General features: G+C 36.1%; 2 protein-coding genes across 2 annotated transcripts; both read left to right on the plus strand.

Annotated features, from left to right (window-relative positions):
* Positions 1 to 3,066: 3,066 nt before the first annotated feature.
* On the plus strand, positions 3,067 to 5,119 carry LOC103470070 (uncharacterized). The gene is made up of 3 exons (XM_017306634.2): positions 3,067 to 3,888; positions 4,407 to 4,514; positions 4,653 to 5,119. The coding sequence occupies exons 1-3, from the start codon at positions 3,843 to 3,845 to the stop codon at positions 4,925 to 4,927; spliced, it is 429 nt and encodes a 142-aa protein (XP_017162123.2). The 5' UTR covers positions 3,067 to 3,842; the 3' UTR covers positions 4,928 to 5,119.
* A 7,155-nt stretch (positions 5,120 to 12,274) lies between these two features.
* LOC103470069 (uncharacterized) lies at positions 12,275 to 18,370 on the plus strand. The gene is made up of 6 exons (XM_081611142.1): positions 12,275 to 12,451; positions 12,970 to 13,077; positions 13,216 to 13,361; positions 16,814 to 16,913; positions 17,169 to 17,276; positions 17,413 to 18,370. The coding sequence occupies exons 1-6, from the start codon at positions 12,406 to 12,408 to the stop codon at positions 17,568 to 17,570; spliced, it is 666 nt and encodes a 221-aa protein (XP_081467268.1). The 5' UTR covers positions 12,275 to 12,405; the 3' UTR covers positions 17,571 to 18,370.
* Positions 18,371 to 26,206: the final 7,836 nt, after the last annotated feature.

The raw sequence follows: 26,206 nt of genomic DNA on the forward strand, positions 1-26,206 counted from the left end.
ATATCAGAGAGTAAGGTGTGTTACTATCTTATCTGGACAGTAAACAATTTTAAGTAATTTATCACAACTTTCCAAGTTTCAGTACTTTAAATTTTTAAAGTTTAAAGTCTTGGAAAACTTAAAGTAAGAAACTTTAAACTTTTGAAGGAGGAAATACAACTTCAGAGAACTTCATGATTTTTCTGACATAAACATCTAAAAGTCATCCTACCAATGCCAAAAGGAAAAAGTCTAACAAGCTAACTGCTGAGCTTATCTTTATCCAGAGTTCAGAACATGACATGTTAGAAAAACTTTTATAGTTGCACACACAATAAAATGTCAGCACATAACAGTGTGTGTAGCATAAACAATATTCAATGATTGATGCATCATGTTTGTGCCAAAATCACAGAAAACCTTGTGTTCTTTTAAGTTCTGTTTTTGTGCTTTTACGTTTTGTTTTTAAACTGTGTCACGCTAGGAAAAGCTCTGGTGAGACATCACAGAAGATGTCTGTGGACAACCCTGACCATCTTCTTCACGAGACTGTCTTGGGGAAGGAAAAAAGAGTGTCTTCAGTCAGTGGCTTCTTCAAAATAATTGTAATACAGACCGTTACAGAAGATCTTTCCTGTCAATAGCCGTCACTGTCTACAATAACTATTTGAAGAATTAAAGAGCTACAACAACTTATAGTTTTCTTTTGGGATTGTTTAGGAAAATTCTTTTTTTGTTTTGATAAAGGGAAATGCACTGAATCAATCAGAGAAATGCAAATTTGTCTTTAGATATTTTCTTTAGAAAATCTGAGTAAATATCACCGTCTGAGAAAAGAAAAGCAAGAGGGAAGAAGTGAAACTTAACACACACAATTCTCCTTTTATGTCTTATCGGTCACATTTCTCTCTCAGTTTCTCCTATCTCTGGTTAATTGGTACCTCTGTCTATAAATCAAACCTGGTTCAAAGGAGTTTGGGTTTGAAAGAGAAGAAAGAACATATTAACTGAAACCTCCGTTATCAGCACAGGTGTGACCAAGTCACTGTGTTGCAAGTCTCAAGTAAGTCTTAAGTTTCTGTCCTCAAATCCGAGTAAAGTATCAAGTAAAGACAGTCAAGTTAAGTCTCAAGTCAAGACAGGCAAAAGTCGAGTCAAGTCTCAAGTCAGGAACCTTTAATTTCAAGTCACTTCGAGTCGTTTTTATTTTATCTTTTTATAATTTACAATTATACATAAAATTCAAATAATGGACCATTTGTTCCTTTTAAAATCTGTATTTATCTCAAATGATAGAACATGTGCAGCTGAACACAAAGTATAAAAAACATTTTTAAATTGGACCTCTTTATTACGCAGTTCTGTTAAACTTGATATTCAATAAAAAAAAGTTTTCAAAAAATGAAGTAAGTATATATGAAGTTATCACAAGTAAACTCAGGAAGGTCTGGTGCATTTATTTTTCTGTTTTTATTTCTAAGTATATTAGTTTCAGTCCTCTGTAAATATGGGCCAGATATTCTAATCACAACATTTATTTGGGACAGGCACTGTATTTGGTCAGTTTTAACAAATAAACCACATGAAAAAAATCAAAATCATTGCAAATAAAGTGGAGTGGTTTTGAATTTGGATGTGATGGTAAAATAAATATTTGTCAGGCCAAGTGGGTTAAATCTACAGCCAATTTCACATCAATATTGATAAAAACATGTTGTGTGAATCAAGCTGGTCAGAATCACTAAACACAAAATAATGAGCTCATTATTTTATGTCTTACTCAGTTAACTATCCCACTTAGTGTTATATTCAGGGTCAGTGAGATTGTACAATTTTTATTTTTACAGACATTTTTGAAAGATGGCCAAAAAAAACCTGGATTTTTTTTTATTTGTTTTTCCAGCAAAGCTACACTACTTGGAAATGGGTTCTGTGCGACATGTGACAGTCACGCCAGTCAGTGCATTAAGTCAAAAACAGTTGACTTAATACACTGACTGCAGTAAACAATATATTGTCAATATAATTTCCCAACATAGATGTCTTCAAATACACCAACCATCCTTAGATGATACTAGACCGGCTCATCATCATGATGGGACAGAGAGACTCTGTTCCCTGAGTTCAGGTCCAGAATCTGCTTTCTTTTCCGGAGCCCCACTCACTATCCACTGGCTTCCTGAGCTAATAACACGGTGCACATTATTTGTGGAGGCATTTGAAGGACCGGATTTAACCTGAGTGAAGTTGGCCCCCCCCACCTTCTTCAAATCAGACAAAATTGGTGTCAAACTTTTGTGCTGTGTTTGTGCTGGTTTGTGCAGCAAAAAATGTCGTTTGTGCCGCTATCATTTTAAAGATATAAAGAAATGTTTCTAGAGTTCATCCAAGGTCAACCACCCCCCCACCTTCAACTTTTATGAAATACAACTTTCTTTATATCTTTAAAATAATAGCGGCACAAACGAAAATTTTTTGCTGCACAAACATAGCACTAACATTTGACACTAATTTTGTTTGATTTCATAAAAGTGGGGGGGCTGGTTGACCTTTTGACCTTTACACTTTCATTAATATCTTCAAAGCTAAAGCAGCACAAACAAAAAATTTAGCTGCACAAACCAGCACAAACGTAGCCGAGTTGATTGACACCCATTTTGTCTGATTTGAAGAAGGTGGGGGGCTGGTTGACCTTGGATGACCTCTAGAAACATTTCTTTATATCTTTAAAATGATAGCAGCACAAACGAAGATTTTTGCTGCACAAACAAGCACAAACGTAGCACAAACGTTTGACACCAATTTTGTCTGATTTGAAAAAGGTGGGGGGGCCATCTTCACTCAGGTCCGGATTTATGGTAAATAATCACCAATTTAACCCGGAGTACACATGCTAACACGAAGTTAGCTAAAGTCAACTATCTTACAGCAAAAGAAAAGTGCCACCGATCTTTGTGAAGCTTCAAATGCCGGACAAAGTTGGATGTCGTGGCATCTCCATCCGATATTCTCTTCTTGCGTGTTTTACAAGTTGCAGTTCGTTTTTTATTCAAAAGTTCACAACCTACGTAGCCAAAAGAAATTACTCGCGGAAGCATCTTCGCGTTTGTTTAAATGTCCAAATCCTGTTAATTTGATTGGTTGTGCTGCAGCTACACACATACTTACATAAGGAGAGAGGAAAAACAGAGGGACGGTCTGCGCATACTGATACGGAATGAGTGAAATTAATTAATGACGCCACTTTATAAAGAATGTGTTTTAAATTTTAAGACTTTGAGTAAAACATATCAAGTCTTTTCAAGTAAACAGCTTCAAGTCGAGTCAAGTCCCAAGTCAATGGCATAAAAGTCAAAGTTAAGTCCGAGTCTTTGAGCATTTTTTCAAGTCAAGTCTCAAGTCGTGATTTGAACGACTCGAGTCTGACTCAAGTCCAAGTCATGTGACTCGAGTCCCCACCTCTGGTCAGTTCCATAAGTATAACACTTGCATATTTCATCCCAGTAAATAAGCAAAAGTTTTATTTTCCAAGACAAGATAAATAAAGTATTTTTGAATTTGAATACTAAAAATGTTATTTTTTATTTCTTTAAACTGTTTTTAAATACAGTGCAATGAAAATCTGTTAATATACACTTACTGACTTTGACATGTGTACATTTCTTTTTCTAAATGACATATTCCAATATCCTGAATAAACACCAGTCAGAACTGAAAGTAATGCTGAGTTTTTATGAGGGCCATGATGTCATTTGAGTGCTCTTTATACTCAGGTCCTAGTGGAGCGGGCTTATTTAGGAAAAGAAGTGAAAGAAGAAAGGACTGAAAAAAAACGTTTTTCCTTCGCACAGCCTACGTTCATCATGAAGCTTCACGGAGTTCTTGTCCTGTTTGTAACTTTTTCTGTTGGTAAGAATTTCTTGAATTTAACAAAAAAGGGATAAATAAAACAAAGATAAGGTTTTATAAGCAATTCAGGTTTTGTCCTAAAGTTTAGGAGTATCTCTATGACTTGATTCAAAGCTGTAAGTCATATATTTGTTTAAAGCTCTCATTATTAGTGTACAAAACATTTGAACTGGATTTTATATATTTTGAGATTTTAAACCAAATTTTGAGTCTTGTTTTTATTGATTGATTAATTGATTTCTGTAAAAATTTCTGTAAAAATGTATATGAAATGTACTGAACGTACTGAGTTCTGTCTTAACAGTTCGGACTGAACTGTCTTAATGCTGTGTTCAACAGTACAAACAATTTCCTTACGTTTTTACTGTTAAAGGCTTTAAGACTTTATTTTCATTTAATTGAAAATTTGTATTTAAGCGCCTTGTAAGTTTTATATAAAAGACACACATCTGTCAACTTCTTAGCTTGTTTTTGTTGTTAGTGATAATCATGTTAAATTCTTTTATTTCTTCATTTAGCATCCGGATTGAGATGCTACATATATGGAACAGTTGAACCCAATACCTGCACAGGTGTTCTAACTTGTCCTGTTGGTTTCGACCGATGTGCTTCTGTCGAGTCGGAAGGTAAGCTTTTAAATGCATGAGAATCTGTGCTGCTTGAATTGATCACTTGCATAAAGATTTAACTTGTTGTATGAGCTATTTGTGGACATTATAGAGCATGTTTCCGAATACTATTGAGAAGTTTTCTTGCTCTTACAGGATTGATTGTCAAGAGCTGCTTGCAAAGAGCAGAATGCATTTCTCCCATAAAGTGCTGTGACAAGGACTTGTGCAACGGTGCATTACTGAGAAGCAAAGGTGCCGTACTGACTGGCAATAGTCCCATACTGATTGGGAAAGGTGCCGTACTGATTGGCAACGGTACCTTACTGACTGGCAAAGGTGCTGTACGAACTGGCAACGGTGCCGTACCAACTGGACCCGGTATCATCCTGCTGCTCCTGTCTTCAGTCCTTAAGATGCTCTTTATTTAAGGCTCTGAAATTATTATCCTGTTCTGGTTTATTGTTTTGTCTATTAACAGTTACGCTGAGTTGACAGCAACCATGCAGTCAGGACAGATATGCAGCATTTATATTCATCATGTAATACACATGTGTCTCTTTTAAACATAAAACTAAATTTGTAAGCTATGAAAGAATAAACTAATCAAATGCTCAAACAAATTGCTGTTATGTGGTCTTTTCAATATTGACATTTTTAAAGATAACTTGATCAACTATTATGTTTTTACATTTTCTAAGATTAAGAATAAAACATGAAGGATACCAAGTTCTTTCTGGGGTTGCAAATGTATTTAATAGTTATCTCTCATGTGTATTAGGTTTAATTTTTTTTAATTATTTTTGCTATTTGCCAGAAACCGAGCTATTTTTTCTAGTCACACAATTATCCTGTTTAGCTCAGCATAGTTTAACTCACAGGTTCCCAACGCTGTGCTGGGGGGATGGGGTTGGGGGGAGTCTCTCTGGCCCCCCCATCCCCCAACCTAACCAAGGAGTGTTTGGAGACCACTGGGGGGGGCCAGTAAAAAAAAAAGTTTGGGAGCCACTGGCTTAATCGTATATAACCACTTTTCACATTGTTATGCTAACTTTATTCAACATACTTTTCAACTTAAGGTAAAAATTGTTAAACCATTATAGACTACAAATTGAAAACAGCTGTTTAATTACCCCTTTATCTTTTTATGAAGAGTTCTGTGGTCTGCGTCTGTTTTTTCTTATTATTATTAAACATAAATCTGGCAATGGGACCAAGTTTGGAAATTAGAAACTTGGCTATAAACTCGTCTATTTCCATGTAGATATTAATTATTATGTACTGTCCCATTTAAAAACAGAAATTTGAAACAATCAGTAACAAAAAAAAATATTAATGCCATTTGTAGAAAAACAAAAGGAGCATTTCTGTCAAGACACTGATCTATGTTTAGTGTGACATGAGCAAACTAATTGGTAGCACTGGTGGGGGTGGCCAGGCAGGGGGCTATATCACATTTCAAGGGTAGCTGTGCCCCAGCCCCAACCCTCAACCACCAATCCTGGGGCCACTATAGACATAAACATTTCTAGAAGAGTTTCTTTAACATCCCCTTTCATTTTAAGATGGAAATTTTGGCACTGGTATCTTCCAAGATAAAACTCTGTTAGAACTGAAAGAGCATTTAATATTTAACATAGTTACACTCTTCCTTGTCACCTGCTGTGCTTTTGAAACAATACAGCATTCACATGTGCTCTGGTATGTTGTGTGCCTCTGCATAAGTAGTCAACATGGGCTGCCATGGAAAAGATACTATGGCTATATTTTGGTCCCAGTCCAGCCTTGGAAGTGACATCATGCTGCCAGCATACTGGTCAGAGTTGACAGGAAGATACAAAATACAGGCCTAGAAGATAACCAGTTTCCTGAATTTCCTTTCTATCTTTTACTCAGGCTGTTGTTCACAGCAGTGACAGGTCCATCCATCCATCCTCTGTACACCCCAATTGGGTCGACAGAGGTGCTGGTGCCCATTTCCAGTGAACGTTCGGGCAAGAGGCAGTGTACACCCTGGACAGGTCACCAGAGACAACACAGAGACACACAGGACAAACAACCATGCACACACACTCACACCTAGGGACAATTTAGAGATTCCAATTAACCTGACAGTCATGTTTTTGGACTGTAGGAGGAAGCCGTAGTACCCGGAGAAAACCCACATATGTACAGGGAGAACATGCAAACTCCATGCAGAAAGACCCCAGGCTGGGAATCAAACCCAGAACTTTCTTGCTGCAAGGCAACAGTGCTACCAACTGCAACCTAGCAGTGAAAGATATTCTGTGTAAAAATGTCCACTCTGATACCTCTGGTGGGTAAGTGTAGAAATCACAACCTTTTGCCTCAAAAAACCCCCTACAGTTTATGCGTTTTTCTATAGCATGAGAATTATTTCTCTGTAAAGTTTCTATTTGGTCACAGATCACCATCCACTCAAAAAAAATACAACTGCAGTTCTTGTGGTTTTCTATAGCATGAAAATGTTTTTAATGACTTAAGGAATGTTTCTATTATGTAGCAGCTTAAGTTTCTTAACTGCTGTAAAAAGGTGGTGCACAAAAGAGTCCATATATTTTTTATTTTTTGCTTCATTTATCTTGAATAGATAACTACGATTAGGAATACTTTGTGGGATTTTTTACACAAGTTTGGATTAAAATAAAGTTAAAGTTGAATACACCCTTGGCTGTACATATAAAACAACAAAAAAATCACAATAATAATAGTAATGATCTGCTTTCCCAATTATTTTTGACTATTTAACTAATTTACTGGTAACTTTGGAACATATAGATGGGATTTAAATTCTTAGGTTTCACTTGCAGAGAAAACATTTGGTTCTTTCAGTTACCATTTACTGTAAAAGCCTATAAAATTATCTATTTAAATTCTTATCTTTACTGGAGTCCATTTGTTTGCTTTTCACTAGTCTGTTAATGTTTTCTTCAAACCAGATCTCTCGTTATGCTCATTCTTTTACAAGATACCTGACTGTAAATGTTTTATACTCGTTCTGCTGTTTGGTGGAGGTGGCATCCATCATGATGTGGGGTTGTCTTTCAGGAGCTGAGCTAACCCTAACCCTAATTCCAGTAAGAGGAACTCTGAAGGCTTCATCATATCAAGACATGTTAGACAATTCCATGTTCCCAGCTTTGTCGGATCAGTTTGAGTTTTTGTGTGCGTTTCTCTATCATGTGGATTAAAAGGTTACACATTAGATAATGCTTTTCAGGAATCCTGTATGTCCATTAGGTATTGCACTGGTGGGATTACCAGTTGCTTCTCTACAAAAGGTGAACGTTCACTTTGAATGTGATATTGAACTCCATAAAGCTTGTCAGCAGGACGAAACATGAAATATTTTTAAAGTTCCTGCAAATGGCTGCTCTGAAGATGACATGGCACCCTAAATTTTACACTGTGAAAACTTCAACCAGTACCTCAAGCAACTTCGATTACTTACTTTTCCTCCAGACTATATTACCTTGATGTCTAAATAAAATACAATATGCCACCAACTCTTCTGTAGACTTTGATTCAAAATCTACCCATTACGGTTCAACGATCCCTGTTACGTAATCAACTTTTTCTACCACACTTCCTCCTTCCTCTCAATTTTCAATTAATATAACTGGACACAGCAATATTTCAGTAGATGATTCTTTTAGCTGTAACTTTTTTCCCAGTGATTGTGTACTGATTTATTGGACGTTTTGTCAATGATTGTGTGGGTCACAAAATCCCCATGAAATAACAGCTGTGTTTTAAAAATCAATCTTCATGTGACATTATACTTTCAGAGAAACTGAATTCTGGGATTTGGTTTAATCCCACACTGAGGTCTGCTGCTGCTGATGTTGCTGCTGCTTCTGCTGCTCAGTCCTCCAAAGTTGATGGAGCTGATGGAGGTCTGAGTAGTGCAGAGCTTTTTCACAGACTTTGGAACGTTCACATTTCATTTTCTAGCCAAAATATTATTAAAACCTGGATAAAAATCGGTCAGAACGAAAGTGATCAAAGTAATGAATCTCCACCGAGTTTTCAAAACATAGTGGCACAGGACTTGACGTCACCCAGGCGCGCAAAATGACGCTGAGCCGTTGTCAAGACCATAGACATAGACATATAAATCTCCTGTTCAACGAAGATCTCTCTGTGGAAGATCAGCTCTTATATTATGTCTATGACCATAGACGCAGGGGTGAAAGTAAGGGGGTACGGCAGGGTACTGCGTACCCCTAAAAGATTTAGTGGGGGTACGCAGTACCTGCAAGAGAGGGAGCGGCTCTCTGCTGTAAAGAATCAACGGGTTCACTGTGCAGCCATGAGTTCACCCACTAATCAGCCGTGACTGATTAGTTTTCAAGAACAATCTAAAACACGACTTAATCGGTTAATAAATAACTTTTTTTCCATTTCATATTGTTTCTGAACTGTTTGGGATTTGCTAGAGCAGCGGTGCAACATGTCGATCGCGGAAGGTTTTGAGTCGATCTCGGCATTAGGTGACAAACTGAACGCCACCAGGACGCACCAGGACAATAAATCCCCTGGTACAGATGGACTTACATCAGAACTTTATAAGATGTTCTCTAAAGAACTCACTCCATTTTTACACTCTTGTTTATTGAAAGCATTAGTAATGAAAGACTTCCCCCTTCACTCTCTTAAAGTTTAATTACTCTAATCCCGAAACATCAGAAGGATGAATTAATTTTGGATAATTGGTGCCCCATCTCTTTACTTAACAGTGATTACAAAATTTTAGCCAATTGCTTAGGAAAAAAAATCAAAAAGGTTCTCAGTGATATTATAGAGGAATCTCAGAACGGCTTTATGGCTGGAAGGAATATCATAGATAACATAAGATTGGTTCTTGATATGTTAGACTATCCAGAAATGATTTCAGCTAACAGCTTTATTTTATTTTTAGATTTTCAAAAAGCATTTGACTCGATAGAACATGAATTCATCTTCAAAGCCCTCAGCTTATTTGGTTTTGGAGGAAATTTTCAAAAATCAATCCGCACTCTTTATGCTTATGGAAAAAGCTTAATAAAATTACCTCATGGAACTACTAAAAGATTTAACATAGACCGTGGGATTCGTCAGGGTTGCCCTGTATCACCTTTTTTGTTTCTTCTCCCTGTGCAAATCTTAGCTACTTTTATTAAGAATAGTGATCTCAAAGGCTTCTCAGTTGCAGGAAAAACTATACTCTTAAGTCAACGGATACAACTTTGTTTTTACAAGATAGTTTTCAAATTGATGTTGCTCTTAAACTTTTAAATACATTTTTTGTAGCCTCTGGTCTTAAACGTAACTTATCTAAATGTGAACTTCTTCCAATCAACAGTTGTAATGAATTTTCTTTGTCAGTGTTACGGCCAGTGGCCTTGTGTATGTTTTCTTTTCCTTTTTTGTACATCTGCAGCTTCTAATCAGATTGACTCCACTTGGAAGTGGATGCAGCCCTGCCTTCCTGTGCCACTCCCTGAGGCCTACAGCGATTGACTCATCAATTGCCAGCTCCACCAATCCCTGAAGAGGCCTCCCCTTTTAAAACCAAGGACTTCCTGGGAGAAGGCGAGGCTGATTCTTTGTTCAGACAGCTTCCTACTTTGTTTGACTGTTGTACACTTGCTTTGTTAGCTCTGCTAGCTTTAGTTAGCTCTGAAAGCTTTTGATAGCTTGTGTAACTCGCCTTGTCCCTGCGGGGGATCTTTGAATCTCTGTTAGAGATTTGTAGTTTGTTTTAGTTTATCCTGGACTTGAAGTCCATTTTTGTTTGGTTAAGATCTTTGGTTTACAACTCTGATTGTTTTGTGGATTGTTTTTTTAGTACATTTTGTTGTAAGTCCCTACATTTTGATTATTGTTAGTTTTTTTTCCTTATTTATTTTTGTTGTCAAAACCCAAACAATAAACCTAAATTGTTAAAACGTACCACCTTGGTTTCTTTAATGTTACTTCCGTTTTCCCCTGGCCGAGCCGGGTCGTAACAGTCAGAAATTCCTGTGAAGTCTGAAGTCAAATATCTTGGAGTAACTATAGTTAAAGAGCAAACAGCAAGGATTAGCAAAAACTTTTATCCTATTATACTCTCTTGTCAACAAAGATTTAATCCATGGTTACAGAGAGGCCTGACTATCACTGGCCGAGTCCTGCTGGCCAAAACCAAAGAACTGTCTCATCTTGTCTATGCCAGTTCAGCCCTAAATGTCCCAAACTGCCTGCGTACTAAAATTGATCAAATACTCTTTGATTTCATTTGGGAAAAAAAGCCCCATCTCATTAGGAAAAATGTTATGATCAATAGACTAAGTTCAGTGGGTTTCAATGTGCTCGACTTTAATACCCTACATTCTACTTTCAAAGTTAGGTGGATCCAAAGATATCTGAAAAATCCTACTTCAATGTGGCATTGGATTCCCTCACAAGTCTTTAAATCCTTGGGTGGCCTAGACTTTTTATTAAGATGTAACTTTAAAATAGAAAAGCTCCCTGTTAATTTATCTAGCTTCCATAAACAACTTCTTTTATCCTGGACATTAGTTTATAAACATAACTTTTCCCCTCATAACGGTTTTATTTGGAATAACCAAAATATTTGCTTCAAGCATAAATCCTTATTCTTTAAGAATTGGGTGGATAATAATATATCTGTAAAACAGTTGTTTAACGAGAATGGTTAAATGGTGAATTTCTTTGTAAATGTAACTTCCCTGTGACCCCTAAAGAATTTGCGGTTGTTTTCGATATTATTCCAGCAGGTTTGACATTTCTTATTTCAAACTCAGGTAGAGTCCATGTCCAATATTCCAAATTTCCAGAGTTATTTATTAGTAATTCAGAATTGTTCCTTAGTATCAAAACCAGTAATAAACATATTAGAGAAATAATCCAGAGGAATACCATTAGCAAACCTGCTTCTATATTTTTTTGGAACCATCTTTATTCAGATATTGATTGGGAACAAACATGGTTCTTGCCAAGAAAGTTTTTTTATTTCAAGCAAAGTATGCGAGGTATCTCTTAAAATTTTGCACAAGTGTTACCCTGTAAATTCAATACTGAGAAAATATATTCCAAATATTGATCCTCTCTGTTCCTTTTGTCACATCGAACAAGAAACATAAACCCACCTTTTTTGGGGATGCTCATTTAGCAAAACCTTTTGGTGTGATTTCAATGTTTTCTTTAGTCGGATATGTAATGTACTTATTTCTTTAAATGATAAACATGTTTTAATATGCAATCCCAGCTGAACATATTACACCTATTTTGAAATACTAAAATGGCTTTTGGTATTAAAGCTTTTTCCCACATAATCTTAGACTCTAAAAACTATAAGAGAGTCAGGTTAAGCTTTAACCTTGACATGTTCAGCAGTCAAGGTTAAAGATTGTAGAAGCCTGTTAACGTTGACAGTGTTTGTATGTTTTTTTTTTCATATCGGACGGTAATGATTTTTTAGGTGAGGGTCCTTTAGAAGCTTTAAACTTTCCAAAGGAAATACAACTTGCTTATTTCTTCCCAGTAAATAAGCAAAAGTTTTATTTTCCAAGACAAGATCAATAAAGTATTTGAATTTGAATACTAAAAATATGTTATTTTTTATTTCTTTAAACTGTTTTTAAATACAGTGCAATGAAAATCTGTTAATATACACTTACTGACTTTGACATGTTTACATTTCTTTTTCTAAATGACATATTCCAATATCCTGAATAAACACCAGTCAGAACTGAAAGTAATGCTGAGTTTTTATGAGGGCCATGATGTCATTTGAGTGCTCTTTATACTCAGGTCCTAGTGGAGCGGGCTTATTTAGGAAAAGAAGTGAAAGAAGAAAGGACTGAAAGAAAACGTTTTTTCCTTCGCACAGCCTACGTTCATCATGAAGCTTCACGGAGTTCTTGTCCTGTTTATAACTTTTTCTATTGGTAAGAATTTCTTGAATTTAACAAAAAAGGGAGAAATAAAAGAAAGATTAGGTTTTATAAGCAATTCAGGTTTTGTCCTAAAGTTTAGGAGTATCTCTATGACTTGATTCAAAGCTGTAAGTCATATATTTGTTTAAAGCTCTCATTATTAGTGTACAAAACATTTGAACTGGATTTTATATATTTTGAGATTTTAAACCAAATTTTGAGTCTTGTTTTTATTGATTGATAAATTGATTTCTGTAAAAATTTCTGTAAAAATGTATATGAAATGTACTGAACGTACTGAGTTCTGTCTTAACAGTTCGGACTGAACTGTCTTAATGCTGAGTTCAACAGTACAAACAATTTCCCTATGTTTTTACTGTTAAAGGGTTTAAGACTTTATTTTCATTTAATTGAAAATTTGTATTTAAGCGCCTTGTAAGTTTTATATAAAAGACACACATCTGTCAACTTCTTAGCTTGTTTTTGTTGTTATTGATAATCATGTTAAATTCTTTTATTTCTTCATTTAGCATCCGGATTGAGATGCTACACATATTTCACAGTTGAACCCAATACCTGCACAGGTGTTCTAACTTGTCCTGCTGGTTACGACCGATGTGCTTCTGTCGAGTCGGAAGGTAAGCTTTTAAATGTATGAGAATCTGTGCTGCTTGAATTGATCACTTGCATAAAGATTTAACTTGTTGTATGAGCTATTTGTGGACATTATAGAGCATGTTTATGAATACTATTGAGAAGTTTTCTTGCTCTTACAGGATTGATTGTCAAGAGCTGCTTGCAAAGAGCAGAATGCATTTCTCCCATAAAGTGCTGTGACAAGGACTTGTGCAACGGTGCCGTACCAACTGGACCCGGTATCATCCTGCTGCTCCTGTCTTCAGCCCTTATGATGCTCTTTATTTAAGGCTCTGAAATCATGAAACTGTCCTGGTTTATTGTTTTGTCTATTAACAGTTACGCTGAATTGACAACAAAAATGCAGTCAGGACAGATATGCAGCATTTATATTCATCATGTAAAACACATGTGTCTCTTTTAAACATAAAACTAAATTTGTAAGCTATGAAAGAATAAACTAATCAAATGCTCAAACAAATTGCTGTTATGTGGTCTTTTCAATATCGACATTTTTAAAGATAACTTGATCAGCTCTTGATATTATGGTATAATATTATCTTGTCATCACAAACATACCTGGAATGTTGCCTTGATTTTTTCATACATGTTTGATACAATTTTGAAGTTAAACGGCTGCTCACACAAAGTGCTGACTATTTGCACAAAGCTCCTCCTTGGAGTTGCAGGCCCCAGCCGAGCTTTCACCTCACAGAGGAGCAGTTTACCACTCATCTCCTCCAGACTAGCAGCAGCAATTACCAAATGCCTGGTGGAAATGGGAGTCTGCTGAGCTCATCATACTCATTCAACTCTCCTTAGAACAGTTGTAAGCAGCATAATGAAGTAGTGTCGTTAAGACGATGTCTTGCTGATGTGCAGCTTCAATTTAGGATCTTCTAGTTCTTCGGGAAAGTTTCAGCACTGAGAATAAAAAGTAAGAGATCAAAAAGGTGGAACAGTATGGTTGACGGGAAACATTTTGCTACAGTGGCCTAGAAACCGAGCTATGTTTTCCCAGTCACGCGATTATCCTGTTTAACTTAGCATAGCTTAACTGTATAACTACTTTTTATGCTAACTCTATTCAACATACTTATCAACTTAAGTTAAAAAATATTAAACCATTATAGACTACAAATATTTAACATAGCTACACCCTTCCTTGTGAGCTGCCGTGCTTTATTTTAACTTTTGAAACAATACAGATGTGCTCTGGTATGTTGTGTGGGTGGGTAAGTGCAGAAATCACAACCTTTTGCCTCAGCTTCATTTCTTGTCTCAAAAAACTAACTTAATCTAAGACACATTAGATACAACTAAGATTCATAGAAGAGTGGATGAAAGTAAGGCGACTTGACAGGCAGGCAGTCACATGAAGGCTTTCTACAAAAAAAAACCTACAGTTTATGTGGTTTTCTATAGCATGAAAATGGTTTTAGTGACTTAAGGAATGTTTCTATTATGTAGCAGCTTAAGTTTCTTAACTGCTGTGATAAGTGGTGCACAAGAGTCCATATATTTTTCATTTTTTTCTTTAATTTATCTTTAATAGATAACTACGATTTGGAATACTTTGTGGGATTTTGTACACAAGTTTGGATTAAAATAAAATTAAAGTTGAATATACCCTTGGCTGTACATATAAAACAATAATAAAAATAATAGTAGCAATGATCTGCTTTCCCAATTATTTTTGACTATTTAACTAATTTACTGGTAACTTTGGAACATATGGATGGGATTTAAATTCTTAGGTTTCACTTGCAGAGTGATTGGAAACTGAAGGAACATTTGGTTCCTTCAGTTACCATTTACTGTGAAAACCTATAAAATCATAAATTTTAATTCTTATCTTTACTGGAGCTAATTTTTAGCTAGGTCAATGTCTGCTTTTCACAAGTCTGTTAATATTTTCTTTAAAGCGGATCTCTCGTTATATACATTTTTTTTACAAGATACCTGACTGTAAATGTTTTATACTCGTTCTGGTGAGTCAGAATAACGATTCTACCAACAATGTTTTTCTAATTTGCTCGTAAAAGATGAACAACTTTTTTCCCTTTGTTTACTGTCACTTCAAAGGATGGCCTTCCAGCGTAATCTGGGAAATAAAATAAAGTTTTATTTCATCCTACTTGACTCTTCTTTTGTTCTCCCGAACATTTTTTGCTTGTAACCGAAAGTTATTCTTTTCTTTCAAATACAATGTGATGTAAAACAGAGATTCTCTTCTACAAAATATTATTAGCATTATGTTTAACTGTTGCTGGCTTAAAATGTTTAACATTATTTAATATTGAACATGCTGCTTTTGGTTTAGAATAAATGTATTAAGCAAACTGCATTACTTTGTTGCCTCAAAAAAGGTTCTTATGCGATATATCAACAAAAGCATTTGCTCACCCACCTAAATTATAGAAGTCAAGTGTTCCAATCACTTCCATGGCCAAATTAAGCACCTAGTCATGCAGATTGTTTTTGCAAACATCTGTGAAAGAATGGGCCGCTCTCAGGAGCCCATGCAACTCCAGAAAGTAACTGTGATAGGTTGCCACCTGTGCAACAAATCCATTCATGAAATTTCCTTGCTCCTAAATATTCCACAGTCAACTGTAAGCTGTATAAGAAAACGTAAGTGTCTGGGAACAATAGCAACTCATCCACTAAGTGGTAGGCCACATAAACTGATGGAGCGGCTGCTGAAGCCGTAGTGCAGAGAGGTCAATCACTACAGACCTCCAAACTTCATGAGGCCTTCAGATTAGCTCAGGAACAGAGCGCAGAGAGCTTCATGGAATGGGTCTCCATGGTGGAGCAGCTGCATCCAAGCCATACATAACATTTGCCAAACAGTGAGTGCATTTCTCAAAACAATTTGTTCAAAAAGCATAACTGCATGGATGACCTGGAAAAACTAGTTTCTTTCTTAAAATCCTTTATTCATCTCCATAAATTAAAAGTCTAAGTCAATGAACTTGTCAGTACTTTGAAATGACAAGTTATGTTCGTTGTGTACAGATAAGACAGACACTGATTAGTGATATTCTCAATACAACAGTGTAACAGAATGGTTGAAGAAGGAGATCTTGCTGATTCTCCTCACCACTGGGTGGTGAGTGCCTCCACCTGGTGGTGAGTGCAGTTTTTTGGTAATGTTTGTATTTGCCTTATTAATTAAGTTAAATTTAAATAATATTATATCTTGATTAAAACCATGCAACTTTCATTACACTTTAAAACACAACCCCTAAGCGCTTTAAAAGTGTGTTCTGTGTTTTACTGTGGCTGAATACATAAACCAACAACAAATAATTAATTCACAATAATAGTATTAAAATCTGTTTCCCCCCATTTTTTCCTGTGAAACCATTTTTCTGGTAACCGAGGATGACATGGATGGTATTTAAATTATTTGGTCTCACCTACAGACATTTACTTTGTCTTTGTGTGTGTTAAAATAAAATAAAAAAAAAACCTCTCAATTAAAATGTTACTGTAATAGTCAGTAAAATTGTAAATCAGAATTGTTATCTATATCACACCTGATGTTTTGAAGAGTCAAAGTCAGCTTTTCCCTGATTCATTCGTTAAATTTTAATACGAGGCCTCTGTCCTGCCTAGGTAATTTGTTTACATAGTATTTGGTTATTTATTTTGTTATTCTCAATAGTTGGGAGGACACTTGGCTGAAAAATGCAAATGTTCAAGTAAAGAAAGAAAGAAGATGATCTAAAGAGGATGCCTTTGCTCGAGTTGACTGACCAGGCTGAGAGACGTCTGAAGTTCAAGATGAAGTTGTACGGAGCTCTAATCTTCTTTCTGACTGTCTCCGCAGGTGAGAATTTATTTTGAGTTAGATTAATAGTAAAGTAAATGATGTACTTAATGTCTGTGTTTTTAACTGTTGTTAAAATCTAAAATATTTAACATAACATTAACGACACAATTTAACACGCTGTTTCTGGTTCTTGCATGTAAATTGTCATTTTAAAGACCCTGATAAGTAAATATTTAGATGATAAATGTTACATTGTCGGTTTTCTTTTGTTTGTTTGTGGCTGAAATCATTTTTTTCTGTTTTTCTCTTTAGGATGTGGCTTGGTGTGCTACACGTGCATCAATGTTAAACCGGAATCTTGTACATCCAGTGAAACCTGTGCCAGTGGAATCCAGAATTGCTTCTCTTTAAAACTACCAAGTAAGTTCTCCATTTAGTCTGGAGCTCCAGTCCTCAGTACTGCTATGAAAACAATTAAAGCAACTCTGTGTATGATTTATGGTAATCATGCAGTATATATTGTTGTTTCTGATTGCTTTTCTATCCTTGTACGCAGTTGTAAACACAGTCACCAAGGGTTGCAAACTATCCGAATTACCATGCAATAGTCTGATTACTTGCTGTGAAGGGAACCTGTGCAACGGAGCCGTACCAACAGGTCCTGGTGTCTCTCTGCTGCTGATGTCCTCAACTCTCGTCATGCTCTTCATTTGAGGCTCTAAAAGTAAATTCTGTCAGTTCTGTCCTGCTTTATTGTTTAGACTCAGTTTGTATGACTGAAGAATTTTTTTAAAAATCTAGTTTCAAGCTTTGAAAGTATCTGATACATAGTGAAATGACAACTGAAAACGTACATGTGTCCAAGTGACCCAAATTTTAACGTTTTACTTTTTTTTTTAAATACGAGGTACTCCTGAATTAGTGCTTCTGTTTCTTTTTTTGTGCTCTGAATACTAAAACCCTGAGTCAGTCGTGGCACATGACCGTTCACACTGAGTCAGGTTCTCCTGAGGGTTTCTGTCTGTTAAAGGGACATTTTCCTCTCCACTAGTGTCGCTGAGGGATTGTTGCAAAGTCAATGACACAATATAAGTAATTGTCTTGTGTTGCTACGTGTTCATTCAGGAGGACTGAGTGCTTTAAGTGAATGACTCAATGCAATCAGCAGGGTTTCCTTAGAAAAACAACTTTTTTGAAACCAATGAACTGAACTTGACTACATTATTTGATAAGTGGGGTCAATTAAAATATAAACGTATGATTGGATTGAATGGATTTGGGGGACTTTGTGTTGCAGTTCTGTTTTGCTTTGGGTTTTTTGGTAAAGTGTCTTGAGATGATGTATCGTGAATTAGTGATATATAAATAGACTGAAATAAAATTCTTTGAATTAAAGATTCAAATTGAAAAATCTGTAAGTCCAAGTCTCTCTGAATATCTCTGCAAGTGTACAAAATATATCAATTTCTCATCTATTTTGTATTTTTAGGTCATTTTATGTGTATTTTTACCCAAACTCTGTTTCTTCACAGTCATGTAAGACAATTATATTCTTATTAAACATGGGAACCAATATGTAGTTTTATACTTTTACCTTTTTGTTTTCCTTTTGGTTTTGTTGGTTTGCTTGCATTTCCTTCTAATTCATGTGAAGCACTTTGAACTGCCTTGTTGGTGAAAATAAAATAAATAAAATGACCTTACCTAATATTTTACCTTTAAAACAAGCGATACAACTTTCTGTGGTGAATACAACAATAGGGGCATGAGCGATGTGGGTTTAACAGAGTTTATCTCCATAACTAACCAGTTACACTTAAGCCAGGTTTTAAAAACGGACACAATAGTAGTACTTTCCTAAGGCAGACTGTAAAGTTCTGCTGGGCTAGTGCACAGGATCAGAAAATAATTATTCATAGACTTATAGAGCCAAAATACATGAAGATGTAATTGCTACAATAATGTCAGCACACAACTCATGCTACAGTTCTTTGACTTTAATCTGCAAAATCCTATTTTGTCATGATTTGGTGAATGAGAGGTGGTGAGGATCAACGCTGAGACCCAGGCAGTGAGGAAATTATGAATTTAGTTATGGAAACTCAAACAGTCCAATACAGGCGGCACGCCAGAGAGTTTAGCACACAGCTAATTACCGGTAGCTACTGATACACAGAGGACTGAAAACAAGAGCTAACGCAAACCAGGACTTTACAGTTCAACTGGAGAGCAGAGACGTACGACAAGAACTGACTTTAGACAACAACACCCGACATTAGACAAGGGACACAGGTAGACTTAAATACACAGGGAGGGTAATCAGGAAAACTAGACACAGCTGGGATCAATCAACAGGGAGGACAGGACATCACAGAGACTCACCGGGAACAAGGGCACAGAAAAAAACAAAAATTAAATACACAAAAACACAGATCGTCACATATTTGTTTCTTGCCTTTCCCAAAACCATGAATAACTGTGGATCTATTACTCACAAATCCAGCAAAATGCATTGAAGTTTGTTGGTTTTATGTCACACATTGTGCAAAGATAAACTCTTAAAAGTAAATCTTGCAATTTCTTATTCTTTCACCACCGCAGGAGGATAATGAGTCGAATCTAAGACAATTACATAGTGATGATCCTTAACTGGACCTACATGACCCAAAACCTGGGTGGACATTTTAAAAGGTTTGCATGTTCAGGAATAAATTTGTCAAACAAATAGTTTCTTTCTTTGTTAATCAAATGCACCTATCATCAGATAAAGACAACTTTGGCCAACCTCAGTGACTCCCACCATGCCTATCGTCTTTAACTGGCTGGAGCGGTTAAACATCGAAGCCTCACACTTCTCCCCCTCATCTGTATCCAGAAGAAGTTTCTCACTAACTAACCCCAAAACTCGCCCCCACAGGGGTGTGTGCTGAGCCCCCTCACCTATAACTGGTCATGTTTATCATTTTTTACCTTTTGTTGTTTCTTTTTTTTTTGCATTTTAACTTATATTAGAACAAAATAGCAGTTTGATGTAGGTCTTGTGATTTCATTGTACTTGCAGCAAAGCGATTTGTTGTACATTGACAATAAAAGCTTTATATTCTATTGAAATTATTTACTTATGCTTATGACAAGCCAATAATATCTCAAGCAGACTTTCTTATAGTCTTTTGAAGCACCCTTCATCAGCCGTTGCCCAGACTTTGTGAAGGTTTCCTTTGGCCCCTACCCAGTCCAGTCCTATAAGATAATCAGTTTGAATTAGTTTTCTGAATGTCCCTTCTGTCTTTTACTCAGGCTGTTGTTCACAACAATGAAAGGTATTCTGTCTAAAAATGTCCACTCTAATATCAATGGTTTGTAGAAATCTCTATAATCTTTTAAATCAGCTTGATTTTGTGTTTCCAAAAACTAACTTAATCTGGTTGTGGATAGACTGTTGCAAAAATGTGTTATCCTTTGTTTACAAGAAACTTTTTCATCGAAACAGGATTTGGGAAGTTTGAAGTCTATTAATGATTGTTTCTGTGGAGCTGGTGAATCTACTGTGGATCTTTCTATGAGTTTAGTGAAAGGAGCCGTTCTATGGCACAAAAATCTGGATGTCATCAGGACTGGTGTTGACTGGTGTATTGTTGTACATTTAAAAGTTGAAAACAAAGAATTTGTCATTATTAATGTCCACACACCATGAGAGTTTCCTCAGAATAAAGACATTTATTTGGATAGACTTGCTTTCACTCTTATTCAAGAGCATTAGTGTATTTTACCTCTATGTATGTAGGAGGTGAAAATGCAATGCAGATATTTGTAACCAGGTGAAGTTAAATCTCAATACTGAGGTCACTATTATTCCCCTTGCTTGTCTAAAGCCGGTTTCAAAGTGTCCAGCAGGTGGCACTGTGGAGTAATTGGGCTTCTTAATTCTAAGCGTTGAGCCGCATATGTGCCGTCATGTCTGCGGAACAGCCGTTGGTCCCGATCTGAAGCTGTAAAGATAACAGTAAAAAGTTCAAACTTGGTAAGCGGACCTAGGAATAAACTGTGGTGCTAGTATACAAGCATACGCTTGGTACTGAAAACTTTACTGGTGATTTTCCTTTTTTTTTTTCTTTTTTGTAGCGATGAGGTTTTATTTTTGATTGATTTATGTCCGTGAGCAGTGAGACCAGGCCGTTGCAACCTTTGAGGGAGATTACATGGCTCTGTGGCGGCGTGTGTGTTTAATATAAAAATATAAACCGATTTCTGAGGTTGTGGCTTCATTATTATTATTATTATTATTTACCTGTTTTGTGTATTTGTTTTGTTCAGAGGGGAGATAAATTGTCCTGCGTTCAGGGTGAAAATCTGCTTCACTCTGAACAGGCTGTTGGCTTTTTGGAAGTGAGTTTGAATTTGTTGATTTTTTTGAGGTAGGTACATGTTTAAATTAATGGTTTTTGCAAAGTTGTTTATTGTTTCCTTTATGAATGTATATAGAATGCTTATGTAATGGTGCTTTTATGTAATTTTTTACACTGCTGTTCTCTTGTGTCAAAGTTTTATTTGTAATTCACAATTTAGGGGAATTGTATTTTTGTTAGTTTTTTTCAGTTTTTTTTTTTTAAAGCTGTTTGAATTAATTGTTTTAATAACACATTTCACAATTTTCTTTATTTAGTTTATACCAAATCAAACCAAAATTAATGCTGTTCCATCTGAAGGCAGTCAGGACAATAAACCCACTTATGTGTTTCATAGTTGAATGTGTTTGGCTCATTCGTCTACACTTGGCCACATATATTTGATGGCTATTCTTTGTTTGTCAATGCATCAGCTTTCTGATGATAACAGTTTCATATTGTCCATTCAGCCCCTGCTACCTACATAAGTGAAGCTTGGCATACAACGTCATGGCTTGACCACTGCATTAGCTCAGCTGATGCCCATTTTGTTGTAAAGTCAATAGAAATTTTGTATGAGTTTTCTATGTCAGATTATGTTGTATTTTTAATGATGCTGGATATTTAAAAGTCTTCCAGAATTTATATGGGGGTTAAATAGTGCCCCCACAGGTCCAGACTCTCTAAAGATGACTCGTTAGTATGTCACATAAAAACTGATCTTCTTTTAAATAAATAAGTCTCCCTCTTCAATCTATTATGTGCCCAGATGTTAATTGCAGTAATATTTCTCAATGTAAAGACCTTCATACTATGTATTATGGCATTGTGGGAGCTTTGTGTGAGAGTACAAGACCATACCTTACATGCAGAAAGGCTAATAATATCAGGCCAGGCTGGAATAAACATGGGTCAGAAGCTAACAGGCATATAAGATGTGGGAACAAGCAGGTAGATCCAGAGATGGGTCTCTCCTGGATTAAAAAGAAACTGCAGTGCAAAGTATTAATATTCTATTTGATGCATTTTCAAATGTGAACAGAACATGAGAGCAGACTCCATGGCTGAAACACTGCTGTGTAATAATGTTATCGGCTTTTGGAATGATGCAGAAGCTTTAAACAGGTCTGCTGCAGTACTCCCCAGCGCCATAGGGGGCGTACCTAAGGCCCCTAATATAGTAGAGCTATGGAGACAACACTACTCTGCATTATTTAACTGTGTAAAAAGTGAACCCTGGGAATGGGAAACATTGCTAAGAGTGATGCGGTCATAATAACCCCAAATGAAGTCCAGCAGGCTATAGCGTACTTAGAATAAGGCAACAGGTTCAGATGGCATTACAGCAGAACATCTGAAATATGCTCACCAAAAACTGGTTCCGTCAGTTTATTAGCACAACAGATAATCAGTTTGGTTCCAAAGCCAAGTTGGGAACTGATTTTTGTATTTATGGCCTGAAAGAGGCAGCAAAAGCATATGTAAGAGAAAAACAATCATGTCTCTGTTCTTTTTTTGTTGTTGTTCTTTCACAAACTATGTTCACAAGAGTTTGTTGAATAAAGCAGCAAATAAATCAGTTATATTAGATACAACCAAGATTCATAGCAGAATGTATCAAAGTACGGCTGACTTTAGGGTTTCTAAGCCAATTCATACCACCACATACTCAAAAATCAACTGCCGTTAATGTGGTTTTCTATAGCACGGAAATGTTTTCTCTGCACTTCAGGAACGTTTCTATTTGGTCACAGATCACAACCCACTCAAAGAACAAACAGGAACTGCAGTTCTTGTGGTTTTCTACAGAATGATAAGGATTTGTAGATGCAGATGTAGAGGAAAGTTACTATTTGGTGACAGGATTAGTTTCTTAACTAATCTTGTTAAGAAACTAATCTTAACAGGATTAGTTTCTTAACAGAAACTAATATTATGGTACATAATACCATAATATTAGTGGTATTATGTAGCACTAATACAGTTAGTGGTACATAAAAGCCATTTTAATTTTAATTTTTGATTCATTTTGGTAGAATAGATAGCTATGACTTGGAATTCATGGTGGGATTTTGTTCACAATGTTGGATGAAAATAAAGTTCAAGTGAAGTAATACCCTGGCACAGCAACAAATAAAAAAAACAATAGCAATTGTCTGTTTTCCCAATTATTGCTGACTATTTAACTAATGTTCTGGTAACTTGGATGGGATATAAATTCTTAGCTTTCACCTGCTGCAGAAAGAACCTGATATTTACTTCCCTCAACTAACATTTACAGTAACAGCCTGTAAAATTATGTACAAAAATTATTGTAGCTCATTTTTAGCTGGGTCAGTGTCTGCTTTTCACCAATTTGTTAAAGCTTTCTTAATATACTCAGGCTCAGAAAGATTCTCCATTTCCATTTCAGTGACAATGACAAATTAAAATATTTAGATGATAAATTATACAATTTCAGATGTTTGTTCGTGGCTGCATGCATTCATTTTTTTGTTTCTCTAGCGTGTGGATTAAAATGTTACACATGCGTCGGTGCTGAAAAGGAATCCTGTACTTCCATTGAGTCTTGCACTGATGGGATAAACGGTTGCTTCTCTACAAAAGTACCAAGTAAGTTTTCATTTCAGTGAAGTTGCAAACCTCAGCACCTTCATGGAAACATTGAAAGCAACTGTGCGTGAATAATTTATTATCATCATGTAGTGTATCTAATAACAGTCTTGTAGTGTTGATTCTGATGATTTTCTTACCCTTGCACACAGATTTAAACACAGTCACCAAGGGTTGCAAACTTCCCTTTATGCCATGTGGTGGTCTGTCTTCTTGCTGTGCAATGGAGCCGTACCGACAGGTCCTGGCGTCTTCCTGCTGCTGATGTCTTCAGCTCTCTTTATGCTCTTCATTTGAGGCCCTAAGTCAGTTCTGTTCTGCTTTATTGTTTAGACTCAGTTTGTATGACTGAAGAATAAATAAAAAAAATGTTAACCTTTGAGAGTGTCTCTGGGTACATAATAAAACTACACAGAACTGAATTCAAGTGACTGTCACCTATCCTGCATATATGCAGATTTATTCACACAAGAATTGGGTACCTTTTATACAGTACAGGTTAAAATATGTCCAATCCACTTTATTTACATAGCAAATACAAGAGCTATACATAGAGATGAACATTTAGACAACCAAATATTTAAAATGCAGTAGCAAACACTTCTTTGTTACTGTGAAAATTACATTAAAATGTATTATTTGACATCAAATATTGGCATCTATAATTTGACAAAACTGAAGCTCAATTCTGTATGTTGGTACATTTATTGTATCACAGTAAGTTTCCATAACAAACAATTTTATGTACCATCTTGTTCAAGGTCACAAAAGACCTGGAGCCTTTCATAAATGGACATCAGCATAAATCCAGCTAGTTCGTTGATAAGTACAATACATTTTTAATGTTAAGATAATCTCCATAAATTAGTCATAGATAAACGTTCCAACTGTAGACCAAATGAAAATACGCTTATGTTTCTTCATTATATCTACATTAATACCTGATCTCATAAGCACAGGACAGTTTTTACTAAACTTTTAATTTGCCTTGTTTTGCAATCATTGTAACAAATTGGAGGTTTAAAGATCATACTTTCTGAATAATGTTATGATTTAATTAGATATAAAGCTTGAGTAATTACTCTTTACTTATGCTGTTTATCAGGGATATCAAGGCTGCATGTGTTAAAATGATCCCCTCAGTACTGTTAATAGGTAAATCCTTAAAAGCACTTAAGTTGTTTCCAAAAAACTTAAAGTAATAAAATTTATATTCTCACCATCATTGGTAGAGAAATCAAAACAAAACTTAATCAGGGTTAGAGAAAGTAAAAAGTGCACAATACTGATATTAGAATGGATTAAAAAAATAAGCTGACATGTGATGCAGGCGGAGAATGAGTACCAAAATAAAAATAAAAAAGGTTGTTTTTTTTTTTTACTTTTCTGGTTTGGTACACCTCACCACATTTTGTGACCTACAGCTTGATGGAAACTTACATTTAGCCACAAGTTTGACTGTGACGGTTATAGAGCAGTGTTTTTCAACCACTGTTCCGCGGCACACTAGTGTGCCGTGAGTGATCGTCAGGTGTGCCGTGGAAATTATTCAATTTCACTACGGTACCGTATTTTCCGGACTAAAAGCTGCTACTTTTTTCCTTAACTTTGAACCATGCGGATTGCAGCCCGCTGTGGCTTTTCTGTGGATTTTTCTTCAACCACCAGGGGGCTTTCTAGCAGGAAGTGAATCATTAGAAGTCAAAATTGTAAATCAAGGAAGAACGGCTAATTTTCATTTAGAACAAGCACATGCTAGCAGCAGGCACGACGGAGAAATGTTTTCAAACTCATATCATGCAGCTTTTAAGTTGAGGGTTGTCGATCTGGCACTACAGGAGGGAAATAGAGCCGCTGCACTTAAGCTCGGTGTGAACGAAACCATGGTTCGGCTTTGGAGACGGAGTGCTGCCAGTGGCGCAACTACACATTATTCAGGTGGATGCGAAAACATAGATCGGCGCCCCCCCCGACCGAGGGAAGGAGCGTCAGGGTGAAGGAGCGACGGCCCCCCCCCCCCCCCCCCCCCCCCCCATTTATTTGATTCCTATTCAAGAGACTTTGATAAGAATGACTATATAGGCGGCTACAGAGTATCTTTATTTCCATTTTTAGTTGGTGGTGTGCCTCGGGATTTTTTCAATTAAAACAGTGTACCTTGACTCAAAAATGGTTGAAAAACACGGTTATAGAGTGTCACAAGTGTCAAGTGAGGTTCTAGGTTTCAAATAGTGCAAACAGGAACTGTTTCTTGTTGTAAAACTGTGTGTGAGAGAAAAACATTTAAATTTAAAATAAAAAAAAACTTGGAATTTAAAGTCGCTTTAAAGTTGAGAGCTGCAATGTCGACTT

Source organism: Poecilia reticulata, chromosome 9, assembly GCF_904066995.2.
Source record: "Poecilia reticulata chromosome 9, P_reticulata-male-v2, whole genome shotgun sequence".
Classification (NCBI taxonomy): Eukaryota; Metazoa; Chordata; class Actinopteri; order Cyprinodontiformes; family Poeciliidae; genus Poecilia; species Poecilia reticulata.

Coding starts and splice junctions, on each gene's coding strand:
- LOC103470070 (XM_017306634.2), top strand. CDS start 3,843: ATGAAGCTTCACGGAGTTCTTGTCCTGTTTGTAACTTTTTCTGTTG. Junction 3,889..4,406: donor GTTTGTAACTTTTTCTGTTG/GTAAGAATTTCT, acceptor TTCTTCATTTAG/CATCCGGATTGAGATGCTAC. Junction 4,515..4,652: donor TGCTTCTGTCGAGTCGGAAG/GTAAGCTTTTAA, acceptor TTGCTCTTACAG/GATTGATTGTCAAGAGCTGC.
- LOC103470069 (XM_081611142.1), top strand. CDS start 12,406: ATGAAGCTTCACGGAGTTCTTGTCCTGTTTATAACTTTTTCTATTG. Junction 13,362..16,813: donor CCCTTATGATGCTCTTTATT/TAAGGCTCTGAA, acceptor GATGATCTAAAG/AGGATGCCTTTGCTCGAGTT. Junction 17,277..17,412: donor CTTCTCTTTAAAACTACCAA/GTAAGTTCTCCA, acceptor CCTTGTACGCAG/TTGTAAACACAGTCACCAAG.